Source organism: Narcine bancroftii, chromosome 1 (assembly GCF_036971445.1).
Source record: "Narcine bancroftii isolate sNarBan1 chromosome 1, sNarBan1.hap1, whole genome shotgun sequence".
NCBI classification, from domain to species: domain Eukaryota; kingdom Metazoa; phylum Chordata; class Chondrichthyes; order Torpediniformes; family Narcinidae; genus Narcine; species Narcine bancroftii.
This window is the reverse complement of record NC_091469.1, coordinates 413,542,054-413,561,145: the sequence shown is the minus strand read 5'-3', so window position 1 is coordinate 413,561,145 and position 19,092 is coordinate 413,542,054. Positions and strand designations below refer to the sequence as shown.

At 39.5% G+C, this 19,092-nt stretch overlaps 1 protein-coding gene across 5 annotated transcripts in view; it reads right to left on the bottom strand.

Moving 5' to 3' along the window:
- Positions 1 to 19,092, bottom strand: part of LOC138751551 (ubiquitin-conjugating enzyme E2 E1) — an 81,735-nt gene that overhangs the window by 7,974 nt on the left and 54,669 nt on the right. For all 5 annotated transcript variants that reach the window (XM_069913971.1, XM_069913970.1, XM_069913969.1 and 2 more), the window contains 2 exons: positions 10,629 to 10,761; positions 2,618 to 2,765 (listed from right to left, as the gene is read on the bottom strand). In XM_069913971.1, the coding sequence (XP_069770072.1) occupies positions 2,618 to 2,765; positions 10,629 to 10,761 (281 nt within the window). The remainder of the gene's footprint in view (positions 1 to 2,617; positions 2,766 to 10,628; positions 10,762 to 19,092) is intronic.

Sequence of the window (19,092 nt, the reverse complement as noted above, 5' to 3'; positions counted from 1 at the left end):
TTAATAGATTCCCAAGGCACGTGCACAACTGAACAAACCTTGTACAGTCAAATTTGTTTGGATTCTCTTGGGTTCAGGGTCTTTCTGGTAAGAGAGACAAGGGTCCAGGGAAGTTAGGATTCATCCTCTCCCTTCTGCAATTATGAATCCTGTGAAGTTCAGTGGAATGGAGATCAAAACAGATAGCAGAAGAACAGTAGTCAGACTTGGGGGGGGGGGGGGGGGTTGTGTGGGTGAGCAAATGCATGATAATATTATCAATTGAAGTGCAGGAAGGTGTGGAATGAGGGAAGTGGCAGCAGAGAAATATCACTGGATTGGGACAAGCTCGCACAAAAATAGGGACTAGTGTCTTCAAAACGGGCCTGCTCTGAATTTAATTAATTTTAATTTAATTTTAAAATAATTTAAATTAAAAAATTTTAGACAGCAAGATAACAGACCCTTTTGGCCCATAAGCCTGTGCCGCCCAATTACCCGACACCCCCAGAACGGTGGAATGAAAACGGAGCCCCCGGGAAAACACACGCAGACAGAGAGAATGTACAAATTCTTTACAGACAGCACAGGACTTGAACCCTGTCGCTGGCACTATAACGGCATTGTGCTAACCGCTATGCCTTCATCCTGTTTCAACAGCTTTGCTCAGAATAACTGCAGAATATACACCTTGTATTATCACATGGGAAACATGTCCAAATCTTGATGCTTAGCAACTGCACTGCATTTCCCCCTTTTGAACATTGACTTAATATTGTATTACTGTGATCACTGAAAAGTGAAGCTCACAATGCAAGATTTTAACTGAACCCATCTCATTCCCAAAACCGGTTCTAATATTGTTGCAGAAAACTCACCAGAAACTAAGATATCACTCCAATCTACGTGCAAGTTAAAATAATCCGTCGTAAGGATGATTGATGCCTTTGCTTCACCTTGGACTAATTTCTTCATTTATACATTTCACAGCTGCTAGAGGTGTGATTATATTGCAACTCCCACCGGTGTATTAATGAATCTTTCTCTATTTCTTAATTCCACCCACAAAGTTCCCAATAGCCGCTTGCCTCTAAATACTACTCATCCCATTAATGATGCAAATTCACACATCATTCCTTCCCACCATATTCCCTATTTTTTTTGAAACTCAACATTATCAGATATGCTGATATTGGGACATATTGATAATTTATGATCTTGCCCATTAGACATTACATTTATCAAACTGCATATTTAGTTCCATTTCATTTTTTTTGAACTGAGTCTCTTTGTCACGTACACCCCTGTATCAATGCACATATGCTACTCTGATGTCTGCCGTTGCCGATACCTTGAATCAATAAAGGAACTCTGACTTTATTTTGTCCACACAGAATAATCCTCATTTTGATAAAGAATGAGCAAGATCTCCTGTGCAAGAGATCAGTTATGAACTTGCATACCAGTCGCCCTGACTTGCTGAGACAATCTGCCCCAATCCATTGCTCTCTGAGATTCTTATTCTCCAAATCTTTTTTTTTCTTGATAGGCTTTGGAGATTAAGAACCTTCCCCTCAATATAGATGCAGTGCACACTGGTAGAATTGATTGCGTGGAAGGATCAACTCTAAAAGGCCCTTATCTTTAGTCACAGAATAAATTAATTAACCTATTATAGTACAAAGAGGCTATTAAGCCCATCAAGTGCTTCATTAGAAGCACACCTTTCCCATAGTTTGCCAAATTAATAATTTTCTCAAATTTCTTTGTGTTAAGGGGCTATGTAATTCCATTTTGAAAGCTGATTCATTGTTTTTCTATGATCATACATTACAAAGAACATTACAACACAGTGCAGGCCCTTCAACCAATGATGTTATGCTTTCTATGTAATCCCAACTCTACAACAATCTAATCCTTCCCTATCTCATCATCATAACTTTTTTTTACATCCAAGAGTCTATCCAAGAACATTGTCGCAACCTTCAATATCACCCCCAGATATCCACGCACTCACCACTCTGAGTAAGAATTTTTTTTTACCTCTGACATTAAACTTTCCTCTACTAGCCTTAAAAAGAGGTCTTCTGGTATTTGCTGATTTGATCATGAATTCCCGATTTTTAATTATCCAAGCCACATTTTTTTTCCTTCACACCACTATCCCCTTCCCTTAAGTCTTTTATCCAAAATTTGTCCATGGACCTCAAACCATTCACTGATGTGCACAGATTCCCACTGTTGACCTTTTCCAAACAGCACAACATAAAAGTAGGACTAGATCATGTGGCCCCTCAAGCCAGACCACCATTTAATGTGACAGTAGCTGATACGACCTAGGCATTATCTCCTTTTCTCTGCCATTTTTCAAGAGCTCTCTGTTTCCAGATATTTCAAAGATTTATCTACTTCTTCAATATTTTCAGTGATCTGGTCTCTAAAACCTTCTAGGGTAGAGAATTTCAGAGATTCATCTACATCTGTAAGTAGTAGTTCCTATGCACCCAAGTTTAAAATGACTGCATCTTCCACCTTTCTTCTGTTTTCACCCCATAGTGGAATAACAATTTGATACTCGCAATAAGTCAATGTTTGGAACCAACCAAATCAAATAAGATTAGAGTACAAATCCTCTTACCAGGGTTGCAGTCTGTTAGAAGTGAACAAATTGACAGAAGAACCTTAGAGATAGTCAGTGCTGGGCTCCAGTTATCCTTCAGGATATCCAGACAGATCACGCCTTGGCTGTTGATATTGCAATGATAGATTCTTGTTCGGAAAGTAACCTGTCAATTATATTAAAAATTAACATGGATTCTTAAAAAAAGGCAAACTTTGATGAATGTGCCAAAATTATTCTCCAGAAACATACTCATGCAGAGGAGTGTGTATGGGCTTTTAATTATAAATGACTGAGTTGACTGTGGTTATATAACAAGCAGGAATTCATATAGAAGATATTTATCTGCATGAAGTTTTGAACTATGGTTAGGATCATGGTCATGAATCAAAAATAGACCTATGAATCACACTTTATGATTTTATTGCACACAGAACTATTCACACAAACTGTGAATACATATGCAGTAGAATCCTCGTTATTTGGAATTAAATCAACCAAAAACTCTAGCAAATGGCAGAGAAAAAAACAAATATATAAATAATTTGAGTGAAAAAGACTGGGCAGATGGACCAGGTTTTGGGGGGGGGGGGAAGAGGAAGCACTGAGCCTTCATTGGACATGCGTAGGTTTTCCCTGTTGAACAAGCAATCCCCCTCAACACACGTGCATTCTTTTCACTGTCATCACTTGTATGGAGGTGAGTCACGTTGTCAGCGTAATGAAGATGCCTGATCGGGACAGTTGAGTGGAGGTGAGTCAGGTTGTCAGTGCAAGGAAGGTGTTCATGTAAATGTTCTCCGAAGAAATACACAACCCCTTGGTGAAAATTGGAGCAAACATACAGCCAGTGGAGCACCTTGCCCACAGCAAATATTTGAATAAAGTTGTATTGGAATGAAATGATGACGCTCAGGACGAAGAACTATCCAATGCCACTTACCGCGGGGCGACTCTCAGGCATGTCTCCCTATCTCTGCCTAGTAAGTATTTTAAAAAAATCAGTATTAAGTATATTAGTAAGGCTTTATCTGTAAACTTGGAGGGAGGGTGGGTTAATTACTACTCTGGCATGGTTAGCACAAAACTGCTAAACCCCCAGCAAACGGGTTTGTAATTATAATTTTGTAAGTAACGGGAATTACCTGATTAAAATGAACTTTACATAATTAAAGACTGCAATACTGATTTTTTCCCCCCAAATTAATTTAAATTTTCCTTTGTATTTTAAACCTGTATTCTTAATGCAGGTGTTTTAGTTAGGCATTGGAAGAGTCTCAGTCAACCAGAAAATTTGCATATCTGATAGCCACGATCCCTGTAGATGCTGGATAATGGGGATTCTACTGTAGTTAATCACATTGTAACATATTGTGACCCAAATCAGCCAATTTTAAAAATATATATATAGAAGAAAGCACCATTATTTTACTTTGCAAGTCATAATTTCATCGTATTTTGTTTCAGAATTATCAATTCTAATTCATTTTCATGATCTAATCATCTATTAAGCTTTTCTCTTCTTTCCTTCTTATTTCCTTGCTGGATTTTTGTATGTCAATAATATAAAGCAATTTTTTTTTAAAAGTTAAAAAAAAATTAATGGCTTATTATGCTCCAAAAGCACTGCAATGAGACTTTTTCATTCACATCACTATCCATTCATTTCAGAAGCCAAATATTAATGGAGCAAAATGGATGTGGAGCAATGCAAATCAAATGTTTATTTATGCAAATATTTATCCAAGTTTTATTTCCAAGAAAATGTGTAGCTTTGTAAAGAATAATATAGGCAGTTTTAATTAGTGCATCCATACACTACCTTTAGGAAACCATTATATTGATTTATATGTACAAATCTGGACACATTCTCCATCAAGAACATAAGAAGTGCAGTAGGGTCACAAGCAGGCCATCTGGCCCATTGAACCTGCTCTGCCATTTAATAAGATCAAGACTGATCTGGCTGTGGACTCCGCTCCACCTGTCCACCTTTATCCCATAATCCCCCGACAATGAAAAAAATCTGGCTAATAGGCTAACTCCTCATCTCAGATCAACTTGGTGAATTTCTTCAGTCCCTCCTGTAAAGCCAGTACCATATACTTTTTTTCAATTGAGAAGACTAGAACTGCATAAGTGCAGCCTCACCAGTATCCTGTACAGTTGTAGCAGAATCTCACCATTCTTAAATTCATCCTGAAAAGCAATGAAGGCAAACATTCCTTTTGCCCTCTTGGTTACCTCTTGCCATTGCAAGACATTCATCAGCACTCCCATGTCCCTCTGCACAATAGCATGGTGCAATTTTTCATCATTTAAATAATCTTATATTTTTCCTTCCAAAGAGGATGATCTCTTATTTTTCAACATTGTACTCCATTTACCAGACCCTAGCCCATTCAAACTATCTATATAGACTCTCTGCATTCCTGTTCAAGTTCATTTATCATCCGATTGTACCAGTATAACATGATGAAACAGTGTTCTCTGGTGCAGAACAGTGCAAAACATACATACATATATTAAAATAAATATTGTTAATAAATAGTGGAGTCACAGAGAATTGTTTTAGCAGTTCAAAAGTCATTCAGCATTCCCACTGCCTGTGGGAAGAGAAGCTGTTCCTCACCCTGGTGGTTCTGGCTCTGATACTTCTATACCCATTTCCCAATGCGAGTTGCGGGAAGATGCTCTGTGCGGGGTGGTAGGGGTCCTCCTGATTTTGCAAGCCATCTTTAAACAACAATCCTGTTAAATTACATGGGGGGGGGGGAGAGAGAGCGAAGTGCCCTAGCGATCCATTCTGCCACTTTTGTGGCCCTGTGTTTTGACCAACAATTTGATTCTCTCCAGCAACCCCCGTACCACACTGTGATGCAGCCAGCTCAGACACTCTCTAGAGAACTCCTACAGAAAGTTGACAGAATGGTGGCTGGTAGTCACCAGCCTGAGTCTTCTAAGGAAGTGCACCTTCCTGACAAGTGAGGAGATGTTATGTATCCAGGACAGGTCACTTCTTAAGTAGACTCAGTGGAACTTGGTGCTCTCCACTACCAAGCTATTAATGTGTAGTGGAGGGTGGTTGTTCCTGGTCCTCCTGAAATCCTTAATCATCTCCTTCATTTTGTCCACATTGAGACTTGGGTTGTTCTCTTCTCTTTGGCTTGGCTTCGTGGACGAAGATTTATGGAGGGGGTAAAAAAGACCACGTCAGCTGCAGGCTCGTTTGTGGCTGACAAGTCCGATGCGGGACAGGCAGACACGGTTGCAGCGGTTGCAGGGGAAAATTGGTTGGTTGGGGTTGGGTGTTGGGTTTTTCCTCCTTTGCCTTTTGTCAGTGAGGTGGGCTCTGCGGTCTTCTTCAAAGGAGGTTGCTGCCCGCCAAACTGTGAGGCGCCAAGATGCACGGTTTGAGGTGTTATCAGCCCACTGGCGGTGGTCAATGTGGCAGGCACCAAGAGATTTCTTTAGGCAGTCCTTGTACCTTTTCTTTGGTGCACCTCTGTCACGGTGGCCAGTGGAGAGCTCGCCATATAACACGATCTTGGGAAGGCGATGGTCCTCCATTCTGGAGACGTGACCCATCCAGCGCAGCTGGATCTTCAGCAGCGTGGACTCGATGCTGTCGACCTCTGCCATCTCGAGTACTTCGACGTTAGGGATGAAAGCGCTCCAATGGATGTTGAGGATGGAGCGGAGACAACGCTGGTGGAAGCGTTCTAGGAGCCGTAGGTGGTGCCGGTAGAGGACCCATGATTCGGAGCCGAACAGGAGTGTGGGTATGACAACGGCTCTGTATACGCTTATCTTTGTGAGGTTTTTCAGTTGGTTGTTTTTCCAAACTCTTTTGTGTAGTCTTCCAAAGGCGCTATTTACCCTCGCACTATTTCACAAGATTTTCCACCTCTTCTCTATAGTGTGACTCTTAGAATAGAGAAGGCCAACTGCAGTTGTGTCATCAGCAAACAGTGACTGTTGGTGCTAGATCTGGCATTGCAGTCATGGGTCAGTATCGTGAACAGGAGCAGACTGAGCACACAGTCCTGAGGTGTTGCAGTGCTCAGCAAGACAGTGCTCAACGTACTGTTGCGAACCTGAACTTTGTCAACTTCTGTCTTTCTATTTGGAAGTCCATAATCCAGTTACAAAGAGGGGTGTTGAGTCCCAGTGAGGACAGCTTTTCCACCAGTCTCTGGGGTGTGACGGAATTAAACACCAAGCTGAAGTTAATGAACAGAAGCTTGGCATATAAGGTGTTGTTCTCCAGGTGGGTCAGGATTGGGTGGAGGGACAGCATTGTCGGTGCAACGGTTCCATTTGAAAGCAAATTGAAATTGATCCATTGTCTCTGGGAAATGTGCTTTGATACGTTGGTCCCTTTTCCAAATCGTTTATGTATATAGTGAAAAGTGGCAAGCCCAGCACTAACCCTTACAGCACTCCATTTATCACAGACCACCAACCAGAGAAATTACCATTTATTCCAGCGCTCTCTCCTGTTGGTTAACCAATTCTTGAAGCATGTATTTACTCCCACTCCCATGTATCTTAACCCTATGGATGTCTTTTGTGCAGCCCATTATTAAACACCTGAAAATCCATGTACACAATAGCCACCTGGTCCCCTCAATGCACTGCACTTGTTATATTTTCAAAGAACTTCAGAAGATTTATCAAAATGACCTTACTTTTTGCTACATCTGCCCAAGAACAATTTCTATCTAGATATTGCTATTTCTTTTTTAAATAATAGCTTCAAGCATTTCCCCCTGACTACAGAAGTTAAGCCAGCTGGCCTATAGTTACCTGCCTTTTGCCTACTGTCTTTTTCTAAATGGTGGTGTGACATTTGCTGTTTTCCAATATACTTGCACCTCCCCATGACCAAGATAATTTTGGTGAATTATCACTTCAGCCACCCTTTTTTGTTCTTTACAGTTATGAAGACTTTTACTATTTGCTACTCTTGTGATTTTGTAAGCGTGAGCTTTTAGTTTGATGTTTTCCTTTATTTTCTTGGTTATCCAAGGCTGGGTCTTCCCACATTGACTGCTCTTGATTTTAACTGGAATATATTTTTGTTAGGCATTGAAAAATCTTCCTCTGATCCACCATATACAGTAGCCCGCCCATGGTCCCAGTCTACACTAGCCAATTTTTCGGTCAACGCTTACTTAGACGTAATACATTGTTGACTGGTTTTAGACTGAACTATTACTCCTTCCATTAGTATGAGAAATTCAATCATTCTGTGATCAGTCTTCACAAAAGGATCCCGAACTACAAGATAATTTTTTTCTCATTGCACAGCAATATTTCATAGGTTTAAGAATTGTTAAGAAAGTCCTCCGACAGAATACCTTGACCACCTGATTGCTCAATCTATGCAGAAGTTAAATTTTCCCATGACAACTGTTTGCATTCTTACATGCATTAATATTTCCAAGTTTATTGCCTGTGCCACTGTAATGTTATTTTTTAGTGGCTTACAGATCACTCTCACCAATGATCTTTTGTATTTGCTTTCCTGATGTCTATCTAGATGTATTCAACATTCTGCTCCTTTGATTTTGCATTGTCTCTCACGACCACCCTCATCTCATCCTTGATGAAGATGCTACTCCACCTCCCTTATTTTCTTTAATTCCCAACCATTGACACCCTGGAACCATGTTCTGTCATGGCCACCAAATCGTATCCTTTTGTACTGATTTCTCAGATTTGAGGATTCCTTAAATTTACCACATTGTTTCAAATCGCATACCAAATTCAAAGGCCAGTGCCCTCCAGTAATTCTGACATTACTTTTAAAAAAAAATGTACTGTTAACCTTCTGACAACATTCCATCCACAAGAACAACAAAAATAAAAAGTGGATTCAATAGCTGGGATAAATTTGACAATACTATAGATTTCATCTTGTTAGAATTACCCTTTTTGATTTTTATGAAATGGCAGGTAAAAGCCAAGTGGACAAAAGAGTTTTAAACTAAAATTTCTAACTTTATTGGAGAATTAGGCATTTCAATTACTGTCTCGTTTTATAAAATCTGCAGAGGAAAAAAACCTCTTGTGGCTTTAATTTCAAATAAATCTTGCTGTCATTTTTCTCCAAAGCAGATATTGTTATCTGCATTACATCCTGGTGTGAAACTGCCAATAAAAGCAATTCCACCAAAAACATCAGCCCACCTATCTTCACTGTTGATACATTTGCAGACCTTAACCCCAACTGCTAGACTAATTCTCTACAATCTTGAGCCACAGCATATTAAAGGGGATTTCAACAGCAGGATTGGAGCAGGAGGTAGAGAAGTTATCATTCATGATGATGCTTTATAAGCTCAACGAGTATTTTCATCAACAAACTATTTCTCTTAGCTCTAGTTTTATTTTAACTTGACAAAAAAGTCAAATCAAATGAGATTGACTTCACACAATGTAAATTTTCAGCCAGAAAGAATGTCTGTTTTTACTGATGTTTATCTGAAGTGCAACTTCAAACATTTAAAATGTTGTTGCTCTCCATCATGCTTAAGCACAATCCTTCATGGCAGCAATTCAAAACCATTTAGAAACTATTCATTTGCAAGTCAACGACAAAAAAAAATCAAGTGCAATCAAATACTGTGTGCCATCCATTCAATATTTAAACTGACTGGCAGCATTTGGAATCAGGAAAATTTTTCTGCTTTTTACTCTTTGCACAAAAATCACATTATTTGGAATCAGGTGAAACGGTAATATCTGGACAGGGTGCAAAGGAAGAGAAAATAAATATTAAGGCTATTTGGAAACCGTAACTGTGCACATAAAGTCATTATCGAGAAGAAATGAAATTCAGTGAAAATCAAATGAATTGGTTAAACTGACATAGTACTGTTTAGTACATTTCAAGAAGGTTCACACTGTATTCACAATCACACCTATTGTGCTCAGTGATCCCAGGTTACATTGTGGGGAAAATATCAAAATCTTGTGCTTCATTATGGAATAGCAGTTTAGGGTGAAGAAAGACAGGAAAAGGAAGAGATAGAGAGAAAAATCAAGGTTCATTTCTGACCAAGATTCAACAGGACTGAAAGTGCAATTATGTAAAAGGTGGGGATGGGGGAAAAAAAAGGACCACTTTACAAAAGCAATACTGTTGGTGGGGATCTATTAAATTAAATTTGGCTATAGTACTAAGACACCTAATGTTCACTGCACTGTTCCTGAGTTTAGGTCAGCACCTTTTCAACAGGAAGAAGAAACCTCAAGAAAAAAAATTGTTCTCTGACAGTTCCTTCTTCAGGCAGTTATTACAAGATTAATCACAGGATTAGTAATCTTGCACTCACAAATGAGTGGTATAACTGAACTGAATCTGAAACAAAGCCAAACAGACCTTAAAATGGCAAAGTTTTTAAAAATTGAAAATCTTTTTCAAAATTAATACTAGTTGATTATTAACCCTTTCCTTACAATTCTGACAAAAGCTACATTTATTCTTCTGACAAGGTTGACGAATTTTTCTGAGCAAGGACAGTTCAAAGAACGCAAAATAATGCGCCATGTAGAATGATTGAGGGAACAGAGGGAGAGAAGAGGAAATGTAAATATTAAACCCAGCTTTCAAATGACAAATGTGAATACTACATCAGTTTCTGAGACCTTGAAATTCTCTGAAGAGAAGTACTGAGAAACACAGTAATGTCAAAGGCACATTTCATAACCTCCTTGGAGGGAATTATAGATCCTTGGCAAGGCAATTGATGTAAATGTGGCTAGTCCCAAATATTCTTATATTGCCTAAAATGCATCATTCTTTCTAGTCAGTATAAAATACAGTGCCAATTTTGCAACAGCAGAAATCTCACCATTTATGAATCACATTTCAAACATCTAAAGAGTGGCTCTCAATATCACAGCTTTCCAAAACAAACAAATCAATTTTAAACTATTACAGCAAACAGATACACCAAATGATCTGTGAATTTATAAACAGAAGCCAAATGTATGAAGTATCATTATAAAGTCTCCTTACCTTGGGTGGCTTAAAAGGATATTCTGCTGAAAACACGATGTCAAGGAAGAACACACCACCTTCGTATACTGACCCAGGAGGTCCCAGGATTGTTGACCTCCATTCATAGACGTTATCACCTTTTGGTCCAGCACTGAAAAATGTTTTCAAAAAAGTCAATACATAATAAATCCAGAAAAATTGTACAATGCATTCTAAATATTTCAGGTCAAAAACAAGTTGTATTTGAAATAAACTAATGATAATTAGCATTAAGCGCATTTAGAGAACCACATGATTTAATTTTAATTTGGATGTCAAAATAGAATCAGTAATGAAAATGAGAAGTAACAGTGAATGATGATTGGAGTAAATGGATCTTGGATAAAGGCTTCAGCAAACGGGGAATGAGGTAGGTAGTGTAATTGCTGTCTAATAAGTTGGGGTGGAAAAGAGAGCAAGGATAAGCAGCTATTTGGTAGGTTGAAATGAGAATTGCAGTTGAGGGTCAAAATTTATGCTTCATGGAGAGGAGAATAGCTTCACTTTTTGGCTTCTGTATTTTTCAACAGGCTTGGGTTTTTATCAGATAAAAAGGAAGAAGGGGACAGAATCAGAATTTATTGTCATGTACGAGTCTTGAAATTCAGTATTTTGTGGCAGCATCACAGTGCAAACATACATATAAACCAATTTTAATTGGATAGAGTTGTGTAAGAAGAATATGATCAAACTTATAAATGTAAGATGTAGTTCAATACAATTTTTACATCAATTATATTTGACTCCACAAAAACTAAATAGATTAAATCTTGCCGTATCAGATTTTTATTTTAGATATAGATCTGAGGTTGGAACTTTCTTTCTTTCATTCAACTTGGCGATGTCCTAAAGTTAGACAATTTTGGTTAGGGATAGGTCATTTTTTGGAACAAATTACAAGGGTCAACTTCCCACAGGACCAAATATTATTTTTATTGATTAATATTAAAATTAAATTGAATTTGTGTTAATTGCTTTAGCAGTTTCTGGGAAAGGTATAGCATTATCATGGAAGCCAGAAATAGATTTAGGTATGGAAAAATGGCACATAGAATTTTGTAGTTATACATCATTAGAGAAATATCATGTTTCTTGTAAAATATGGAGCCCATATTTACAAAATTTTAGTTTGCATTTATGATTGACTTTCTGAAGACCTCACTTCTTGGTAACCTCCAATTGACTTTATTGTACAAGTATTTTATTTTCTTGGCATTCTCTTCTTTCTTTCTTTAGGGGTGGGGGGCGGCTGGGAGGATATATACCTCAACTTTTGAAATAATTTAGAATTGAATGTAATGAAATGATTACTCTGGTTTAAACATTTATAAATAAAGTATTCAAAAACTGGTAATGCAACAAAAATTAAAAAATGCTTTTTTATATACTTTGTTACTCTCCATGGTAAACAAACTTCAAAAAATGTTGTAATCAATGTAAATAAAAACCAAAAGAAAAAAGAACCACTTTTACAACAATAAATAAAAAAAAATAGTGCATGAAAAGTAAGGTCCATTGATTATTTAGGAATGTGATGGCAGCAGGGAAGAAACTGTCCTTGTGCCACTAAGTGCTCATCTTTAAGCTCTTGTACCTCCCCCCACCCCCTCCATGGTAGCAGAGAGAAGAGGGCATGACCTGGGTGGTGAGGGTCTTTGAGGATTGAGGCTGCTTCATTAAGATACTGCCTCATGTAGATGTCATCGATGGAGTGAAGTCTGGTGCCTGTGATGTCGCAGGCAGAGTTACAACCCTCTGGAGATTTTTCTTGTCCTGAGGGCTGGTGCCTCCATACCAGTGATTCAACCAGCCAGAATGCTCTCCACTGCACCCCTGTAGAAGTTTGAGAGTCTTTGGTGCATACTGAATCTCCTCAACCATCTGACAAAGTATAGCCACTGGTGAGCCTTCTTCTTGATTGCATCAACATGGAGGCTCCAGAATAGATCCTCGGAAATGTTAACACCCAGGTTAGGGAGAACTTAGAAAGAAATGTACTCTGACAATTTTTTGATCTTTGGGAGATTTAAAAAAAAACAAATTTGTTAAGGATCAAGCTTACTGCCTTAAGTTACAGACTATTACAATGTTGATATTTCCACGGTCACTGATGCAACACTTTTAGGCACTCTTGACCCTACTTTTAATATGCTATAGAATTAATGGTCTGAGTTGGTCCCATAGTAACTTGAAAGATCCTTCCAGCCCTCAAATTTATAAAATTGATGGTGCATTCCAGCCACTTAATGGTCACACAAGTCAATTTGCCACTGAGTACGGACCAAATGTATTACTGCACTTTTAAAAAAAAAGCCATTTACTTGAATCAAGAGCGAACAAGAAAATCAAATATTACTAACACAGAACAAAATAACAAATAATTAAACATACTTTATTTAAAAATAAGATAATTCAATTTTCCCTGCAACTTCAAAAACATTTAATTGGAGAAAAAATCTTTTATTCTCCCTTTCTGTCCCTCTTCTCATACTGTGCACATCCAACATTTCAGCTTCCAACAACACTAATTCAATGCAGCCCTGTGAGAGTACAGTATCACAGCTCTGTCCAAGATCCTCTTTCTCAGTAAAGCATTAAAGCAAGTTACCTGCAAAGATCAGACAGAATAAAGTACTGTTAAATAATAAGTATTTCACTGCACTTTCTGTTGTCTTATGTTGAAAAAACAGCATTGCAGAAACCACAGGCACTAAACCACAAAACACCATACAGAATCTTACTAGAGATTGCCCTAAAATACGCGTGCTTGAAAAATCAATATTCTTAAATGTGTAATAATTTGAAATATTGATCAAGATAACTGCACCCAGCTAATAATGTGCTTTTCTAAGAACAAGCAAATTAATCTATAAATTATGATCCAATAACGAGAACTGCATCAAATTGGACAAATATTATAATGACTGAAGATTTCCAATAATTACAGTTTAATGAAAGCAGAGTAATTTTGTTCAAATATTTGAAAGCAGTGTGAATTTTTTTTTAAAAGATTCCAATATGCTATAATGAATGCAAACTTGTTAAACAGTTTCAAGTAATGGACAGGTGGAATTTTCCTCCAATTAAATTCTGAGAGTTCCAAAGATACTGACTCTGCCACAAACATAATTTCTTATTACAATAAAATCCCCACCTATGGGGATTGCAAATGCAAAATATGCAAATTTTCCAGTTGCCTGAGATACATTCTTATGATGTCTAATACATCTGCATTAAGAATAAACAGCTTAAAAGACAAAAGGCAGTGCAAAATGTAATTAGGAAAAAAAAGTATTGCAGTCCTTAATTATGTTAAGTTCACTTTAATCAGGTAATTTTGGAAACTAACAAAATTTAAATTTGAACCTCAGTCACTGATGGGTTAACCATGGCGCCATCATAATTAACCTCACCCCTTCTCCCAAGTTTACAAATCTTTGGCTTGGCTTCGCGGACAAAGATTTATGGAGGGGTAATGTCCACGTCAGCTGCAGGCTCGTTTGTGGCTGACAAGTCCGATGCGGGACACAAATAAAGCTTTACTAATATGCATAATACTAATAAAGATAAAGACTCTTGCTAGGCAGAGATAGGGAAACAATTTGGGAGAGTTGCCCCAGCAGCGAATGGCATCCTGGGCACTGCCATTTTATTCAAATGCAACTTTCTTCAAACTTTGTTCAATCAGCTGCTTCAGGTGGGGCGTGAGCACCATCAGCCGGCTCTTCATCCTTGGTGCTAGCATTTTATTCAAACAGCTGCTGCAGGCAGGGCATGACAGGGTTGTGTGTTGCTTTGAGGTACATTTACTTTTACCATTTTAAACTTTAATTAAAATTTTTATTTGTTCTTATTTATTTTAAGTTTATTAATTTCCTCTATTTTTCTTGCCGGTTGCTTGGGTTTGCTGATTGCTCGAATTCCAGCTACCGGGGATTTTACTGAATCATTTCCATTTCTTTCCCAAATAGCCTTTTCAAGTTTTCAATGAGTTTTACATCAGTGGTGGGCAAAATTATTGGAGAGGATACTCAGGGGCAGAATTCATGATCATTTAGAGCAGCATAGTCAGTATGGCTTTGTGAAGGGCACCTCATGTCGCACAACCCTAAATGAGTTTATCGAGATGAGAAAAGAAATTGATGAAGATAGTGAAATCCATATACACCACATCCATTGCCCTAAGGCATTTGACAAGGTCCGTCATGGTAGCCTCATCGAGAAAGTCATGAGGTATGAGATCAATGTAAAAATGGCTGCACAGACTCAGAAATGTCTTGCCTACAGAAGGCAGAGGGCAGTAATAGATCGAACATCTTCTGTCTGCAGGTCAGTGACAAGCGGTGTTTGGCAAAGGATCTGTTCTGGGACCCCGTTCTTTGTGATTTTTATAAACGACTTGGATGAGAAAGTGGAAGGGTGGGTCAGTAAGTTTGCAGATGACATGAAGGTTGGAGGTGTTGTGGGAGGTGTAGAAGGTTGTTGTAGGTTACAACAGGACAGGAAGCAGAGTTGGGCAGATGGAGTTCAATTTGTTATAAGTGAAATGATACAATTTGAAAGCTTGAACATGAAGTTAATGGCAGAATTCTTAACAGTGTGGTGAAACTGAAGGATCTTGGGGCCCAAGTCCATCAAAGTTGCCACACAAGTTGATAGGGTAGTTAAGGCAACTTATGGTGTTTTGGCCTTCAGTAGACAGGATAATATTAGTACCTAGTGTCGCCGAAAATGTTCTCTCAGAATCACAGTGCGGCTTTCGTGCAAACAGAGGAACTACTGACATGGTCTTTGCCCTCAGACAGCTCCAAGAAAAGTTCAGAGAACAAAACAAAGGACTCTTCATCACCTTTGTTGACCTCACCAAAGCCTTCGACACCATGAGTAGGAAAGGGCTTTGACAAATACTAGACCTCCTCAGATGCCCCCCAAAGTTCCTCAAGATGGTTATCCAACTGCACGAAAACCAATAAGGTCGGGTCAGATACAGCAATGAGCTCTCTAAAACCTTCTCCATTAACAATGGCGTGAAGCAAGGCTGCGTTCTCGCACCAACTCTCTTTTCAATCTTCTTCAGCATGATGCTGAAACAAGCCATGAAAGACCTCAACAATGAAGACACTGTTTACATCCGGTACCGCACGGATGGCAGTCTCTTCAATCTGAGGCACCTGCAAGCTCACACCAAGACACAAGAGCAACTTGTCCGTGAACTACTCTTTGCAGACGATGCCGCTTTAGTTGCCCGTTCAGAGCCAGCTCATCAGCGCTTGACGTCCTGTTTTGCGGAAACTGCCAAAATGTTTGGCCTGGAAGTCAGGCTGAAGAAAATTGAGGTCCTCCATCAGCCAGCTCCCCACCATGACTACCAGCCCCCACATCTCCATCGGGCACACAAAACTCAAAACCGTCAACCAGTTTACCTATCTCGGCTGCACTATTTCATTGGATGCAAGGATCGACAACGAGATAGACAACAGACTCACCAAGGCAAATAGCGCCTTTGGAAGACTACACAAAAGAGTCTGGAAAAACAACCAACTGAAAAACCTCACAAAGATTAGCATATACAGAGCCGTTGTCATACCCACACTCCTGTTCGGCTCTGAATCATGGGTCCTTTACCGGCATCACCTACGGCTCCTAGAACGCTTCCACCAGCGTTGTCTCCGCTCCATCCTCAACATTCATTGGAGCGACTTCATCTCCAACATCGAAGTACTCGAGATGGCAGAGGCTGACAGCATCGAATCCAAACTGCGCTGGGTAGGTCACGTCTCCAGAATGGAGGACCATCGCCTTCCCAAGATTGTGTAATATGGCGAGCTCTCCACTGGCCACCGAGACAGAGGTGCAGCAAAGAAGAGGTACAAGGACTGCCTAAAGAAAGCTCTTGGTGCCTGCCACATTGACCACCGCCAGTGGGCTGATATCGCCTCAAACCGTACATCTTGGCGCCTCACAGTTTGGCGGGCAGCAACCTCCTTTGAAGAAGACTGTAGAGCCCACCTCACTGACAAAAGACAAAGGAGGAAAAACCTAACACCCAACCCCAACCCACCAATTTTCCCTTGCAACCGCTGCAACCATGTCTGCCTGTCCTGCATCGGACTTGTCAGCCACAAACGAGCCTGCAGCTGACGTGGACTTTACCCCTCCATAAATCTTCGTCCGCGAAGCGAAGCCAAAGAAGAAAGAAGAGACAGGGAATTGAGTTCAAAAGCCGAGAGGTAATGTTGCAGCTTAAAAAAAAAACTGGTGGCACCACACAGAATATTGTGTTCATATCTGGTCACCTCATTATAGGAAGGATGTGGAAGCTTTAGAGAGGGTGCAGAGGTGACTTACTAGGCAGTTGCTTGGATTGTAGAATGTGTCTTATGAAGCAAGGTTGACTGAACTAGAGTTTTTCTTTTTGGAGTGACAGAGGATAAAAGGTGAATTAATAGAGGTATACAAGAGGCGTAGATATGGTGGAGAGCCAGCACCATTTCCCAGGGCAACAACAGCAAGCATCAAAGGACACATGTTTAAGATGAGTGGAGTAAAGTGTCTGGGAGTCTTCAGAAGTAATTTGTTTTTACACCTGGGTACAATAGGTATAATCCAGAGACTCTTAGATAGGCACATGTAAGAAAATATAGTGGGTTATGGATTTAAGTTTGGGAAAAATTAGATTGATGTGAAGGAGGTTATGTCAGACTGTATGTAGCTTTGATGTTTGTTGTGATTCAACACATTTATAAACATACACTGACTGCATCGCCAAGACTGTCTAATCTAGTTTCAATGCCAGATGCTGACTGTGCCTCAGTTTGCTCATGGCTTCATCCCTTTGTCACTTGACCCCACCAACAAACAAGTACTGAACAATCAAGTACCGATACTCATTCACAGCCCAACCATCTAGAACTTTGCTCAAACAATCACTGACACATCAACTCCTGTGAACATTGATGAAGCAGAACAGTACATGGATACTCCAGTTTAAAAACATTTGAGCTGTTCTTCTTTTTGCTGCACGTTACCACATGCCACAAGAGTGCCTGAGGTTATAATAATTCACAAATAACGACTTGACTAGGACTACCACAAATTCGTGGTATGGCAGGATGTTACACAACAATCATCTCTGCTCTTATACTCCTTGTGTTTTGTTTTGCAATAGCGAGTCACACATTTTATAAAACGAAGGATACCTAGAAAAAAGTCTGAATCATGATTTCCTGCAATGCCAAGTCTTGTCATCTCTGCTTGCTTCAAGAAAAGAGCTGAAAAAAAGAACATTATTCACAAAAGTGTTGGAGAAACTCAGCAGGTTCGCAGCATCCATGGGACATAAAAGGCAGTTAACATTTCAGGCCTGAGCCATTCCTTGGAAATATAGGAAAGAGTTGGATATTTTTCCCCCCACACCCCCATCCCACAACATACCTTCAGTAAGAGTGAATCTTATTCTGTATCTCAAATATTTGGGTAGTGATTTGTGAATTCTGCAAACTAAACAACATAATGCAGAAATTGACTCTAGTTTGTTCTCTAATGCATCAATTTCCTCCTACAAGTTTATAAAGTAATACATTTCTGAACACCTGGATTACTTTTCCTCTAACATCTTACAATATGTAATAACAATGCAGCACAGCACAAATTTGTAGTCAGTACACGAGAAAATCAAAACAATACTTTTTATTTTCTTACAATATCAGAAGGAACCATTCATCCTGTTAAGTCTACACCAGCTCTTGGAGCAATTGCATTTACCCTGCAACCCCACCCTGCCACAGAACATTAAATGGCTGGACAAACTCAGGACAGTGACACAGCATCCATGGAAAGCAAGAGGCAGCCAACCTGTGAGCGGTATGGCTGGTGTAGCATAGGCACAATGCCTTTACAGCGTCAGCAATCAGGATCAGACCGGGGCTTAAATCCCACACTGTAAGGAGTTTATACGTTCTCCCAGTGTCTGCGTGGGTTTTCTCCGGGGGCTCTGGGTTCCTCCCACCGTTCAAAAGATGTACCAGGGATGTAGGTTTATGGGGTGTAAAGTGGGCAGCATGGACACTTGGGCTGAAATGGCCTGTAACTGTGCTGTATGTCTAAATTTTAAAAGATTTGTTAAAACTTAACTCAAGCAGACATCCAAATAAGAAAATGGTGATGGGGAGGAGCATAGGGTAGCATGTGAGAGTAGGAAAAGAGAAAGGAATTGAGAGGCAATAGGGGAAGAGTCAGAGGAGTGAGAAAGATTGCTCTGAGAGAGGGAAGGGGTTGGGGAACTGGAGTTCTCAAATTTTTTGGATAACTGCCTCCCTGATCTCTCTTTCCTCACTTCTGACTTCCATCTCCAATCAGAGAGCCATCTTCCTCAGCCCTTGCACCCTGCACCCCTCCTCCTATCACCTCTCAGCTCCTTTCCCCTCCTAATTGTATCCACCCA